Below are 14,731 nucleotides of genomic sequence, written 5' to 3' on the forward strand. Positions count from 1 at the left end.
TGAACAAAGTGGTTTTTAATTCTGCACATTTTGAGATATTGTGTGAGATATTAAATAACCTTTTTGGGGAAAGAAAAGAGCCGTTCTTCTGACAGTCTGTATCTGACATTTTGATTCTTCAATGACTGTCTCTCCCTACAGCTTGAACTTCTGTTATTCCTCCTGAGTATGGACTTCTGTCAGGTGGAGATATGTAGGTTAATCATACTTACTTGACGGCCACACAGCCAGAGTTTATTTGATTACTAAACCGTGTCTGCTTGCGTGTGTGAAATGCTTTGTCATATGGATAGTCCGTGCTGGAATACAGTGTGCAGTCATGTGGCTTGTACAATCGGCGTGGAGAGAAGCGATAACTGATTTTGTACAAAGGGATTTTCTCTTGTGCAGAGACCGTTTGTCCTACTTACAGAGACGCCACTGCAACCAAACCTGCTGTTCCCAGCTGGTGCTGCTTTGAAATACACCCCCCCCCCGCCCCTCCTCCTTTTCTCCTCTCCTCTTCATCTCTCTTTACTCCTCCTCTGAGTCTGTGCAGAAGGCTCCACCCCTCCTATGCTCTCCGAGCCGCGTCTTGTCTGCGTCAGACGGCTCCATTCATGAAAATTTGTGACGTGAGCGGGTCTTCAGCGACCCGGTGACGCTGCCAGCCACCCACTCACATCCCAGGTGCTTGCGGGAGAGGAATGTCCGTCGCTCCTCAGCCTCTGTCTCCCACTCTTTCCCGGCTTTCCCCTGCAGTTTTTCTCCATCTTGACCATCATTTCAGCCTTTGTCCCCTGGCTTTTTTTTTTTTTCATCTCCCCCTCAGAGCTGAGAGAGGACCATGATGCTCAGCTCTGTCTGCTGTGAGTAATATGCTGATGCTGTGTCTTTGCAGTACATCTGAGTGGAACCAGTGTGATGTGGTTCTGCTGGCTGTAAAATTGTCTGATATATTGTTTTCTTTGATTGTGCTTCTTTAGTGTGTGTGTGTGTGTAAGGAGGCATGTGTGTGTCTAGATATGGATCAGCTGTGTCAGTGTTTGTTCAGTAGCAGTGCTGCAGGAGTGTGTTGAGCGTTTGTGCGTCGGTGCGTGCTGGAGCTATTTTAGGCTCAGCGGTGATGCTGCTGCTTTTTGATGCAGTACTTCTCCGTGCCCTCTGAAGGACAGGTTGAGATGTAGGTAAACGTATAGACCAGCAGAGCCTCCACCTCCTGATGCAGCAGCCCGATGGTGGTCAGAGAGGGGAGACTATTCTGGGACACAGCCACGGGCATTTCAGTATATGCACATGTAGTCATCAACAAATCACATTCACTTTTTCCAGATTTTGTCTTAATGAACTCTGCCTCACTTGTCGTCCATCTTCCCCTGCATGCTTCACCATCTCTGACTTGTCTCCTCCCACTTTGCACATTCATCCATCTGTTTATTTTACTCTGTCTGTTAGTGGGAACGCTCTGTGTATGCCCACCTCTGCTCTCTGCTACTAAGCATGTTTATGTAACCGCACAGGATGAGTAGCCAGCAGCCGGGCATTAGATGAGTAGGAGGAGGAGGGGAGAGCTCCATCCATCCATCCATTCTCCACAGCGTTTAAAATAACGGTTGTATATTCATATCCATGAGGAATTTGCCATTTGGATTGTATTTCTAGAGTGTCTAACTTTGGTTACCGGATGTATTATTAAAACATAGATGGGGTGCCTGCTGCAGGGATAGTATGAACCCGGGAGCTAATAGAAGCACTAATGTGTATTGATTTCCTGGCTTTCTGCTGTGATAGATTCTGTCTTTAGGCTGAAGAAAAGGACATGTGGTACAACACCCACTTCCTCTCATTAAACTCACATGCCCCATTTACATTTTTTTTCTCAGTAGCTTCATGCATTTTCATATCGCGGCCATTAAAGTGGTGTCAGTCACAGCCAGTCTCCTGCAGTATGTTTGTCTGTTGTGTCACTTTTTGTGTGTCTGTCTCTCTCCTCGGCCCTTGTTGTTGGCGGGCCAGGCAGGCCGTCCCTATTAAAAGAGCACAAGGGGGATTGTTGTGGCAGCAGCTGCTCTGGTGTGTATTGTTGAGAGAGTGTGTGTGTGTGTTTGTATGTGTCTTTTCTATGTGTGTGTGTGTGCTGCTGTCTCCTGGCCGTGCAGGGCAGACAGGCCCAGTTCACATGGAGCCGGCTCCTCTTGTGTCCTTTGTTGTCGCTCTGGGAGTCTTTCCCGTTGGAGCGTGGTCGGTACAGTATTATGCCGTAAGCAGCCACAGCAGCAGAAAAAGCAGTTTCTCTTTCCATTGTGTCCGTCTCTCTCTTTAACTTTTTTTTGTTTCCAGCCACCAAATTTGAATCGCTCATAACCCCCCCCCATGTCCTTTTCTGTCTCCCTAATCTGCTTTTCTTCCTCACTTCTCTCTAAGCCATATTCTCCCTCCACTGTGTCCTTGGCCCCACCATCTCTCTCTGTCCGTTTGCATTCATCATCCATCCAGAAGGATCTGGTTAGCGTTCATGAACGGAGCTCTGTAAAGCTTTACCGTTACGCATTGCTGGGAACAAAGGCAGATATTGGAGTATGCGTGATAGTTTCAGATTCTAGGAGGCTGTGTGTCCTGCTGGCTGCAGCCTCGCTGAGAGGCTGGGAGAGTCGAGCTGGAGGGAGAGAGAGTGTGACGTGTCGATGGCGCACACTCTTTTCTTCAGTTATTTATTTTTCACCATTGTGTGTGTGTGTGTGTGCTAATGATTCACAGCCACATTTTCCCTGATTATTCTTCCCGAAGGTATTGGTCTGCTGGGTTCTCTTTGTTGAACTCACAGTCAAGACATTGACGTTTTGGACGACAGAAGGAGGAGCGGATGTGTTGCTGTTTTAGTTTTTACATCTTACGACCAGTCAACTATCTCTGGCAGTTTCATTCATCCACCTGACCGCCCTCCTCCTCTCTCATCCCTCACATCAAAGCAAGCATATACCAGGTGATCTCCTGGTATTTCTCCTGTGGCCTCAGCAGGAGTAGCTTTGACCTTGTTCCTATTCGCCCCGCAGGACCAAACCCTGAGCAGGCAGGTAGGCAGGCAGGGATTATTGCTCTGTGGCCTGCTTTCCCCTCCAGCCACCACCAGGTATTTAAATCAGCTCAGGTGAGTCACCAGAGGGAATCAGAATATGAAGAAAGAGGGATTATAGAGAAACGTCAGACATGCGACGGCAGATGCCTGAGCTCTGTGCCAGAACTTGTTTATTTTCCCCTCCACCGCTGTGCCCGCACCAGCAGATTATTACTTTCACCCACCTACAGCAGGCTGTCCAATCCCCTCTGGCAGGACTCATGGCCATGGTAACAGGGGAAAGCTGATTTAGACATCAGCCCACATCCCGACAATCAAATCAGAGCTGGGCAGCTCTGTTGCTCATGTTCCCGAGGTCTCTGTATTTGATGATCGTATTTGTAATTATGTTGTAATTCTGTCTGCCTTCAATGACACAGAAATACTAACTGTTTAGATTCTTGGTCAAATGGTGAACGCCGGCCATGAAAGTCCATAGTCTGCATTGACAAGGGGAACAAGTACAGATACCAGAGTTCAGCTGTTCAGCTGTGACACAGAATAACAGACTATAGAAAGTCCTGAGCTAGTGATTGGTAAGAGACTGTTTTGTACACTAAACCTTTCCTTATTATTAGTTATTTGAGGCACTCAGTGGAGACGAGTGCTGCGCTCGACATCCATTCTTTGCTCTGTTTGTTTTAAGAGACGAGGTCAAGAGGGATAGAAACAGTCTGTGCTGGTATTTATCTTTCCTCCTATTTGTGAAAAGGTTTGACGCTGGCTCAGTGTATTGCAGTCGAATGTCTCTGTATGCCTCAGCTGTCTTAATGACACAAACTGCTTTACAAGCAACACTACTCTGCTTGCACTGTGTGACAGGCTTAATGCATTCAAATGCAAACTCAAGGCAACCAAATGCAACCTCAAGGCTTTCTCAGTCTCTCCAAACGTGTCAGAGAGTGAGTGTGATTGGTAGCAGAAGGTCAGGATGGATGCTGTGTTGACATGGTAACGTGTGAATGATGAGGTGGAATAGCGGCTAAATTGCTTCTTTGTTGGTGGTGCAGCTGTCACCTAAAGGTAGATCCCCCTATGGGGCCCAGCAGGGCTTCCCTTAATGAGGAGCAGAGTGATGGAGACACAGATGATGCTGCTGCTGCTGCTGCCGTTGTGTGAGTGTGAGCATGAATTCAATGTGTACCTCTTTTGTATGTTAGAGGTACGTCTGTTGCTGCAAAACTATATTGTGGAAGTACAGTACGTCCAAACACAGTCTAAACCACCGTGTTGCCGTTTGCTGAATGGCACAAAAACTCCCATCCCTACAGGATTACTGGGAGTAGTGGGATTATTGGATCCTGTTGGGCCCCCCCCGGGTGTGTGTCTGTGTGTGTGTGTGTGTATGTGAGCACGTGTGGTCTCAGAACCTGATCCCCCTGCACCACCAGCTGCCATGTACACACACACACACACACACACACACACACACACACACACACACACACACACACACACACACTCACACCCACAAAAAGTGGTACAGCATCTATCTGTGAGGTCCTTCTCTGCCAATACTGCTCCACATCCATAAGAAAGATGTACTTAACATGATGCATTGTGCTATTGGCCATTGACACTAGGTGGCCTTTAAAGAGGAGAGAAATGGAAGGAAGTGTTTAGAGGATATATGGAGGGGGAGGGATGAATAGGGTCTGTGTTTGTACAAGCTTGTCTCTAGAGCCCTGTAGAGGGATTAAAGGATCAGCCCTTGATAATTTCTCTCTCGCTCCCTCTCTCTCTCTCTTTATTCTTTTCATCCACTCTGCTGAGCATCTGCATTGTTTCTTTATCTGAAGTATTATGTACTTTATGTAAACAGGCAACTGTTTACATAAAGTCAGTATGTCCTTTTCGCCAAATCACAGTCACTTTCGGAAAGTTCTGTAAATAAATGACTGTGTAAACGAAACCCTGGGCCCTTTCTTCCTGAGGCCCAGACATTATTCATGGGATTCTATGCACAGAGATCTTCCATTAGAGATTAATGGGAGAGAGTGAGAGGTCTGTTTCCTATTCTTGGCTTCAGATAGAGATCCATAGACTCGGCCCTGATTCAGCCTGTTCTGAAACAGATTGGGCAGAGAGAGTGCAAATGGATCAAAATGATAAGAGGCTGAGTGGCATCAGGTTTTTCTGTCAAACGGTGCACTGTCATCATCATTTAGGCAAGATAGTTGTCACTGTTTAGCTGGGTCACAGGCTTGTGTCTTAACATCATTCAGCATCGACAGCGTTTCCGTGCAGCCGACCACGTCCAACCGCTGCGGCCCACGTCAGAACCCCACCTCCAAGAACCGTCCGTGGGGTGGAATTACAGCACGGGCCTCTACTCACACGGCTCGATTGTCTCTGCTGTGGAAGGGACAGATTTATTGGATACCTGAGAGAGCATTCTCTCCTTCCCCTGCACTCTCAGCAACCTGCTTAGAGACAGGCCTGCATTATAGATGAGCTTCTGGCAGCTACTACACTCTCACAGCGCTCAGGTTACCCCCCAGTAGATACACACAGATACAGTACATGCATTCGCACAAGCATCTGCATGGACCAGCAGATTAGGATGCATATCATGTAACCGTGAGCAGCTCCACTTTGAGGCTTGTCAGGAATCTTTACTCCCCTTTCTCTTTACCCATCTTTTCTGTTCTTTAATTTTATGGTCAAGTATCCAAAGAGACAAAATGTAGAGTAAGAAGTTCTCTGGACTCCAGCTCTGGAATTCAGGCTCGGTGTTGTAGTTTTGCTCTTTTCAGCAGCAACGTTGTCTGCATCAAAGCAGAAGGATCAAAGCTTTATTGTACTCTGACCTATGCCTAGAGGAAGAGCTGTGCATTTGTGCCAGTGCTCCCCGCAGAGGGCAACATAAACAAAGTGTGATTGAATTGGACTTTATGCCTGTCCCCTGAAGGAAACCTCCACGTAACACCGCTCACTGCTCTGCCCCTCTGTCTCCTCCATTCTGGACTTTGATCTCCTGTTCCCGACTGTACACACAGTACAGCCTCTCTCTGTGTGTCCCTCACTCTCTGTTTTCTACTGCCACCTCAAACTTGATTGGATTTATAGGTGGTAAAAGAAGTATAATTTAGAAAGCTATTGATTCACTGTTTTGTGCTGCACTTGTGCCACAATTTGGTAAACAAGCACAGTCAGACTGTTGATAAATTACCACCTCTTTGTCTTAGAACACAGTGTATATGTTACAGTTGCATCAAATTAAAACCCCCATGTGTAGGATTTGATCATTTCTGACTCCCAGCTGTAGTTAAAAAAGACACTGTGGCAGACAGCTTTACACGCCAGAATAATCAGACTAATTTGTTAATCTAAATTGTTAAAAAGCAAATTGCCACATCTAGACTAGTGGCATTAAATTACATAAAATCAGGTAAATTGAAAGATGTGTATGATATGAAGTGTAACATTTTGAAATACAACAAGATAACATTCTTCATTATGAAGTGTATGATATTCAAGTATGAGTATGAATAGTATCCAAAAAGTTCCACATGATAACACCTAAGGAAGTTTAATTAGCTTATAAAGACACTATTAATAGCTCTGGAAAAGGCAGTAGGTGGACATTGAGTTTATGAGATTATGTTGCACCATATAATCTCTGTTTATTCTTGAAGCTGTTACATTCTCAGCTGTAAAAGAAACACGAGTTCTCAGGTGTTGGTGACAACTAAATTGGGGCAATATTACAACATGTACTTTTAGATTATTTCAATTAATCTGAGATTTTGCCATAGCACTGGAGGCTGCTCCTTTTTAAAAGAGTATTTTGGGCCATTGCGAATCAAACAGCAGCTCTTATTAATGAAAATATAGATTTTCTTTTATCATTTTTATCAGTGTTATAATTTCTTGTGGTTGTATCACAATATATATGAATCCATACACTATTAGGCGGGTTAAGATGGTATGGATTTTACTTGCCATGATTCAGAGACTGAGGTGAACTATTATATTTGCTCTGCGGGTGGCTTTTGGCCTGTTGTGGCTACGGCCGTTCCTGCTGGTTCAGCAGTGAGAATGGGCTGTGTGTGCCAGATGTTTTGCTCTCAGTGGTCCTAATACACAGCAAGACTTTTAATCCCTGCTATAATGTTACTGCTTCACTGAGAACATGGTAACTGAGCTGTGTGTGTGTGTGTATGTTTGTCTGTGTTTGTGTGTGTGTGTCCGTGTGTCCGTGTCCTACTGTTTCCCAGAAATTTCTCAGAATTGCATTATTTGTATTTACTCTGTTATGTCTTTCATTCGGCCATTCTCTTGTGCTCTGATTTAAAGCCTGTTTCTGACCTCCTCCACCCAGCAGTGTTTGCACTCCGTAGTTAAAAATAATCATCATTAATGTAAGCTCTCTCAATCCCAGATCTATGAGAGGAATTGAGAGGATTGCCTTTGTGGAAGTAATAAGGCCCCGTGACAACAGTTACAATTGTGTTTATGTTGTGTCAGAAGTGTCTACAATCATCCAAATGGATTCAACTCATCTTTTACTTTTAATCTGCATTTCATTTTCAATGGACTTTATAATTTAGATACCCTGTATCTTTCCCCTTCTTTGTCAATCTCCCCACTCTGCAGGTGATTTTCAACACAAACCACAGTGTTAGGACGTGCCCCACTCATCGTCACTGGGAAGCCCGTGCACATGCATGACACTATGGGTAGCTCCCCCGAGGTGCTCTCGTGGACTTCCTGCCCCAGTCTGCTGGTTGGCAAACTAAAGGAGGAGCTCAAACTCACTGTGGCCGGGGACACCATGAAGAAATCAAACGTGCCCATCTCCCAACCTCAGCCTCCCCCGGCCCCTCCCTCCAATTTACCTCCTCAAATTATCACAGACCTGGCCCTGCCCACACACCTGCCTGTTCCCCTGCAGACGCTGCAGACGCCCGGCCAGGACGAGGACTCGGTGCTGGGGGGTCTAACTCCCCCAAACACAGCCTTGAGTGTGGACTCGACACGGAGCGAGGGTGGTCAGTTTGACAACAGCGTGCTCCAGCTGCAGGAGCAGGACCATGAGGAAGCTGGATCGCCAGCCTCCTGCGAGCATGGCGGGTGTGGCAGTGGGATGGAGGAGCAGATGGGAGAAGGGGACTGTCCAATGAACCACAGTGGAGAGGGGAGGCAGAGCCACCACCATCACCCCGATGACATCAAGCTGCATTTCCATAGAGCGGGGCCCGGGTCGGGTGGGTTCTTAGAGGGGCTGTTTGGCTGCCTTCGGCCAGTCTGGAACATCATCGGGAAGACATACTCGACAGAATACAAGCTACAACAGCAAGGTTAGTTCTGGGTTTTATGTTTTTTTTTCCTGCAATCAATTAAGAAAGAAAATTGGAATTGGCCAGACTTTTAATAGATTGGAAAACTGAATCGGCTATCCGTGCATTATTATTCCGATTCCCTCCCGTTTCTTGCCAGCTGCAGTTGAATAGCAAAACCCAGCTTGAACATATTGCGGTTGTGAGTGAAACTGTGCAGCTGTCAGTTTGAATTGGGGTCATGGTTAAGGTAGACTCACCTCGTTGCAGGGCTGCCTTAACAGGCTGGACACAGAGGCCGTAGGCTACGAGTGAAGGTCAGCCAGAAGTGGGATGGTCGTCTGCGTACAAAGGGAGTGGGCAGCATAGCTTGTCCTCTATGCTGGTTTCTCAACCACATAACGAGGATGGAGCAGCATATGACTCACTGTCAACCAGTTATAGCAGTTGTGCAGAGGGTGTTATTTTCGCTCAGTACAGCTAGAAAATATGATACCCAGTGTTGGGTGTGTGTTTCTGAGCTACTATGTTTATATGAGGATGGTAGTTGGAAACTTAAATTACATGACATTTATTTTGAAAGTGTTATGATTGTGTTTTTCCGCCAATATAGAATTTCATTTTCTAGGAATAATTTGGTGTTTTGGTTTCCATTTCTTGTCTTTACCATAATGTTTACACAGTTTTTTTTATGGCGAGTGAAATTAAAGTTTTAGCTTTTCTGGTAGGTGGATTTTGTTACTTTGAACCAGGCAAAGTGCCTCAGTCAACACCTACATGTATTTATGTTGACAAAGTTACATTATATTATATTAATTTAAGAAAGTTAATTAAAAAAATGAGTTCAATCCGATGAATAACCTTATTCAAATTAAGGATTTTGTTAGATCAGCCCTACTCTGCAGCCCCCCCCCCCCGCCCCCCCCCCCCCATTTGAGCTAAGTTAGCTGGCTGCTTGCTCTAGCTTAATATTTATCGTACAAACAAAGAGTGTTCAATCTACTCCTATGCAAGAATACAACTAAGCTTATTTCTCAAAATGTCGAACTATTCCTTTTTAAGAGCAACTGTGTCGGCACAAAGACTTTAGATGGACAAAAACAACTTTAAAGATCAAAATTAGACAATTTAATAGCTTTTATTTTGACGAACTATAATTTACTTGTTTCCAGACCTGTGGGAGGTTCCATTTGAGGACATTTCAGAGTTGCAGTGGCTGGGCAGCGGTGCACAGGGAGCCGTTTTCTTGGGCAAGTTGAAGTCTGAGGAGGTAGCCATCAAGAAGGTGCGTGAGCAGAAAGAGACGGACATTAAACACCTGCGCAAACTCAAGCATCCAAATATCATCAGCTTCAAGTAAGTCTACAACCACGTGACCTTGCGGGTTACTTGATGTTGCTGCGTTATCTTTAGCGATAAAACAACGGCCTTACAAATGTGCTCCCTGTTATCCAACTTAGGGGCGTGTGCACCCAGGCGCCTTGTTACTGCATCATCATGGAGTACTGTGCCCAGGGGCAGCTGTATGAGGTGCTGAGGGCAGGGAGGAAAGTGACCCCCAGGATGCTGGTGGACTGGGCCTCAGGCATCGCCAGCGGCATGAACTACCTACACCTGCACAAGATCATCCACAGAGATCTCAAGTCTCCCAAGTAAGTTGCTTCTTTTCCTAAAATGAGATTATACACTGTATAATTCTTCCTTTCAATTTGCTTTTTGTAGCTGTTTAACTTGAATGACGTGAACATGTGAGTGAAGCAGTGAATGTTCTATTTCTTACTGATCCACAAAGAAGTATTTTCTTGTGTTTTATCACTGCAGCAGCCCCCGGATGCTGGGGTCATGTTCTTAAAGCTGATCAGCTTTGTTTAAGATTTAGTAGCCCACAGCAGCAACAACAACGCATCCTTTTCAGCTCTGAGTGATCTGACATTAACTCAAATGCCATTTCTCCGATTTAAAAGCTAGTGGCCTTGACGTAAGACACAGTGTCCTGACTCATCCGCTGCACACTGTAGTCCTGTTTCTCTAATCAATATCATCATGCTGCTGCTGCAGTGCCAACCACTGTGTTAGTCAGCAGAATGATAGCAGGCTGAATGTGCTGGAAAGGTCAGACTCATTCAGCTAATGGGGTGTTTCAGATGCTGAGATGTGCTTCTGTAACTATTTTAGTTCCAAAAAAGAAAATTATAGCCCGTTTGAAACCAGTTGAGTTTTCACAGGAAAAGCTTTGGTCTGAGTGGTTTAACCAAGGTCATCTGACCTGGATTAACATTGGTCTGGCACTCTTTGGCTTTAAGATGAAAGGGGGAACATAATAAGTCTACAATCACTGTACAGTTTAAATGGATTTTTATAGGACTACTGTAAACTTTTAAGAACCACTGTCTTTTTTCAAACAGTCTTACCGTCTTTCCCGTTTTTCAGTGTTTTGGTCACCCACAATGACACCGTGAAAATCTCCGACTTTGGAACGTCCAAAGAGCTCAGTGACAAAAGTACGAAGATGTCGTTCGCGGGTACGGTGGCCTGGATGGCCCCAGAAGTGATAAGAAATGAGCCTGTGTCTGAAAAAGTAGACATCTGGTAAGTACTCAAATTACATTTTAAAACAAGCCACTATGTTTGGCATTAGGACAGTGCTCAAGCTTTGCTTTAGTGAGACCTGACTTGCTTCTCTGTTGAAGGTCATTTGGAGTTGTGCTGTGGGAACTTCTGACCGGAGAGATTCCCTACAAAGACGTGGACTCCTCGGCCATCATTTGGGGTGTTGGCAGCAACAGTCTTCACCTTCCTGTGCCCTCCACCTGCCCGGATGGGTTCAAAATCCTCATGAAACAAACATGGTGAGTTTGGTTCACATGTCATGTTTAATAGCATCTCACAGTTCTTAATAGCATCTTACAATTCTTCTCTCTGTTATTGGCTGATTGCAGGCAAGGCAAGCCCAGGAATAGGCCTTCGTTCCGTCAGATTCTCCTCCACCTCGACATCGCCTCTGCTGATGTCCTAGGAGCTCCTCAGGAGACTTACTTCAAATCTCAGGTCAGCACTGTACCTGCAAAACATTCCACTTTGTATAGTTCTAGATAATATTATTCACAATCAGATGATGACTTAAACTCAGTATTGTACCTGAGAGTGGATTATCAGCTTCTGTCCATATTACAGGCAGAATGGAGGGAGGAAGTGAAGAAACACTTTGAGAAGATCAAAAGTGAAGGCACCTGTATCCACAGGCTGGATGAGGAGCTGATCCGACGCAGGCGGGATGAACTCAGGTGCGTAAGAACGGAGAGTCGGAAGGAAAAAAACACATTTACCCCAAAAAAAAGAGAGAAAACTATAGTAAAGATATTGTAATCCACACCTCCGCATTTACTTTGGTATTTAACATCAATTATTTACTTTTGCATGCATGTTATTCTTGCATTAATGATGCTGTTTTAAAATTGAAGCAGAAGTTGCTGGAAGTGAATATTTGCCTGCAATGCCCAAACTCTCTCAGGCATGCACTGGACATCCGGGAGCACTATGAGAGGAAGCTGGAAAGAGCCAACAACCTTTACATGGAGCTCAGTGCCATCATGCTGCAGCTGGAGGTCCGAGAGAAGGAACTAATGAAGTATGTTAATAAATCATGTGTCGCAGTATTCATCAGCGAGCTTTAATGTTCTCCTGCTCCTTTCCTCATAAACCAGCCTGACTTGTGTGTAAACCACCATTTCCTCTTTGCAAAAAGGCAGTAATGTTTAATATTTGAAATGATTACAATGGTTGGCAAGACAACTGAGTCTTGCTGGTTCAGCCAGTGACAAGAAGAGAAGAAAAAAACCTCATTGTGTTGGTTCAGTTTGTAGTCAATAGAACAATAGGGTGTTTTGAGTCACATTTTTTTCACATTTCTGGCTTTCTTTCATTTGTTGCCAACTCTTTGACCTATTTTTTTTTTACCCACAAGGATTTCCTTCCCCCTCTAAATAACGGTCTAGTTGTCTTGTGTCCAAAAAATAATTACAATAAAAAGTAAAGTATTAAATAAGTCAAATTAAAGTCATCTATTTTGGTTTCAGATACATTTATATAGATTTGTACTGTCTTACTTGATTTCTGTCTTCTATTGTTGTAAGAAAGGAAAGTTGCTGCGTACTACTCTCCGTATAGCTGTCTGTGATGCTGCTCACCATCATGTAACTCCTAAATAATTCTGCCATACCTGTAGGAGAGAGCAGGCGGTGGAGAAGAAATATCCCGGTACCTATAAGCGCCACCTGGTCAGACCCATCGTCAGGTCCAACGCTGTGGAGAAGCTCATCAAGAAGAAAGGAAGCATGTCCCACAAACCTGGGATGCCCACCGCTAAAAGGTCCGAGGCGGAGCAAATTCATTCATACTAATTTCCTGTTTCAGCTGCTATACATCCATTAACATTTAAGGTTCATCTAGATGACTGCTTAGAAAACGTATCCATTAAATAAGTGTCAATTCTCAGTAAAATAAGATGAATTACTATTTTTTTCTGGTAAAGACAGAATTGTCATTAGAATATATTCCACATGGTGAAATTAAAATAAATTTGGATGCATTATGTTGACCTATTTGTGCTTTTCTTACAGACCAGACTTGCTTCGTTCTGATGGAATCCCCAGCCTAGACACACTCCCCTCCCCCTCCCCGTCTCCTCTATCTGCCAGCCCGAAGGTCTCGACGCCACCTGGCAAAGCCCGCTACCGAAGTAAGCCACGTCATCGCCGGGCCAACAGTAAAGGAAGCCACAGCGAGTTCCCGGGGTTGCTGAGGCCTCTTGCTGGGGCAATCGAGGAAACCCAGTCTCTCCAGGAGCAGCCGTTCCTCCATCACCACCACCACCACCCACAAACCGAGGGGCCCTTCCTCCCTTTAAAGGGCAGGGAGGAGGCAGTCGTCAACTGTGCCAACAACCTGCGCTACTTCGGCCCCGCCGCTGCCCTCCGCAGCCCTCAGACAGACCACCTGCAGCGCCGCGTTTCTGGCTCCAGCCCTGACCTCATCTCCACCGCTGTGGATGCAGACACGCGACAGCGGACTTCATCCACCAGTGCCAATCCTGTTCCAGGTGCTGGTGCCGGAACGTTGTGTCCATGCTGCCAGGCTCACCCTTTCCCCGGCTGCCTACACTGTCAGGAGACTCCTCCTGCATCGAACCACCCAGAGTTGCCCCACTACTCCCTGCTCAACACCCAGGAAGGCACCGCGTCTTCCTTAGGGGCTCCCAGCAAAGACCCAGCGTTGGATGGAGAGACCACAAAGAAGGCTCAGCCACAGCAACAAGGAGCATCCCAGCGCACGTACACACTGCTCACTGCACTGCCCCGCACTCTCAGGCCTCTCAGGAAGGTGAGCAAAGCTGCGGAGCCTTACATCAGTGGGTAGTAGGGTATTTGTGAGAGATGATGGATTAATAGCTGTAATTGTTTCTTTTATAGGGTGGTGATGAGTCATCTGAAGAGGAGGAGGGGGAGGTTGATAGTGAAGTGGAGTTTCCAAGGAGACAGAGGTAAAATACAAATGGTCGTCAAAAGCTTTGTAGAGTAGAGTTTATTTTGCTTATCATTAGGCAAAAACACTATGATAACCTTTCAGCATATTGTAATTCAAGTTGTCTGAGAGGGCACTAGACACCTAATAGCTCTTTACTGCAGTGGCCTGGGTTTGATTCCACCCTGGGCCTTGTCATCCCCTCTTACTCCAAACGGTCTATCCAATGAAGCAGAAATGCCCAAAAAATATCTTTCTAAAATAAAAAAACTTGCCTGTGATGGGAGACATTGGTCAATCACAGGTAATTTCAGAGAGAGAGCATTCCTATTGGCTATTCTACAAATCCAAATATGCGCACACATCCCTTCCGATGGTGAAAGCCTTATTCAGTGACTATCTTGCAGAAAAAGTTGCTATTCCAACAACTGCCTTCACTGCAAAGTAACCCGATAAAGGTAGATAAAAAAGTGAATGTGACGTATAAACGCAATAACACATGTCGATATCTGTGAAACCTTTCAGAGATGGAGAGAAAATGTTGCTTATATTTTTGCTTCATGTTTACCGCAGCCACAGGCTTACAGCTGCGACTGTAGAGAGCCTCGAAACATGTAATCACAAAGAGCTGTTCAGGCCCGCAAGTCTGCAAAGAAAATAGGAGAGGTTGTTCTCATATTATTGCCTCTATATAATGGCATCTGGATCACAATCATGATCGGAATGATGAAATTAATAACCACATACTTGTAAAGGTTACTGCATACATGTGCCTGCACTTGTCTGGTGGGAGAGGCTTAGGAGGGGGAGGTTTGAGCTGCAGGATGAGGGCTGT

General features: G+C 45.3%; 1 protein-coding gene across 2 annotated transcripts in view; it reads left to right on the forward strand.

Annotated features, from left to right (window-relative positions):
* map3k13 (mitogen-activated protein kinase kinase kinase 13) overlaps positions 1–14,731 on the forward strand; it is a 28,344-nt gene that overhangs the window by 9,700 nt on the left and 3,913 nt on the right. The window contains exons 1-12 of one of the 2 annotated variants that reach the window (XM_084022635.1): positions 684–848; positions 7,694–8,397; positions 9,549–9,732; positions 9,837–10,028; positions 10,807–10,965; positions 11,067–11,225; positions 11,316–11,424; positions 11,551–11,660; positions 11,888–12,004; positions 12,602–12,745; positions 12,996–13,755; positions 13,845–13,915. In XM_084022635.1, coding sequence (XP_083878761.1) covers positions 7,761–8,397; positions 9,549–9,732; positions 9,837–10,028; positions 10,807–10,965; positions 11,067–11,225; positions 11,316–11,424; positions 11,551–11,660; positions 11,888–12,004; positions 12,602–12,745; positions 12,996–13,755; positions 13,845–13,915 — 2,642 coding nt within the window. In that variant the 5' untranslated portion in view covers positions 684–848; positions 7,694–7,760. Of the gene's footprint in view, positions 1–683; positions 849–7,693; positions 8,398–9,548; positions 9,733–9,836; positions 10,029–10,806; positions 10,966–11,066; positions 11,226–11,315; positions 11,425–11,550; positions 11,661–11,887; positions 12,005–12,601; positions 12,746–12,995; positions 13,756–13,844; positions 13,916–14,731 lie in introns of those variants that run through there. The other variant, XM_084022634.1, reaches the window with a different exon arrangement.

This window comes from Eutrigla gurnardus (genome assembly GCF_963514095.1).
Source record: "Eutrigla gurnardus genome assembly, chromosome: 12".
Taxonomy (NCBI): Eukaryota; Metazoa; Chordata; class Actinopteri; order Perciformes; family Triglidae; genus Eutrigla; species Eutrigla gurnardus.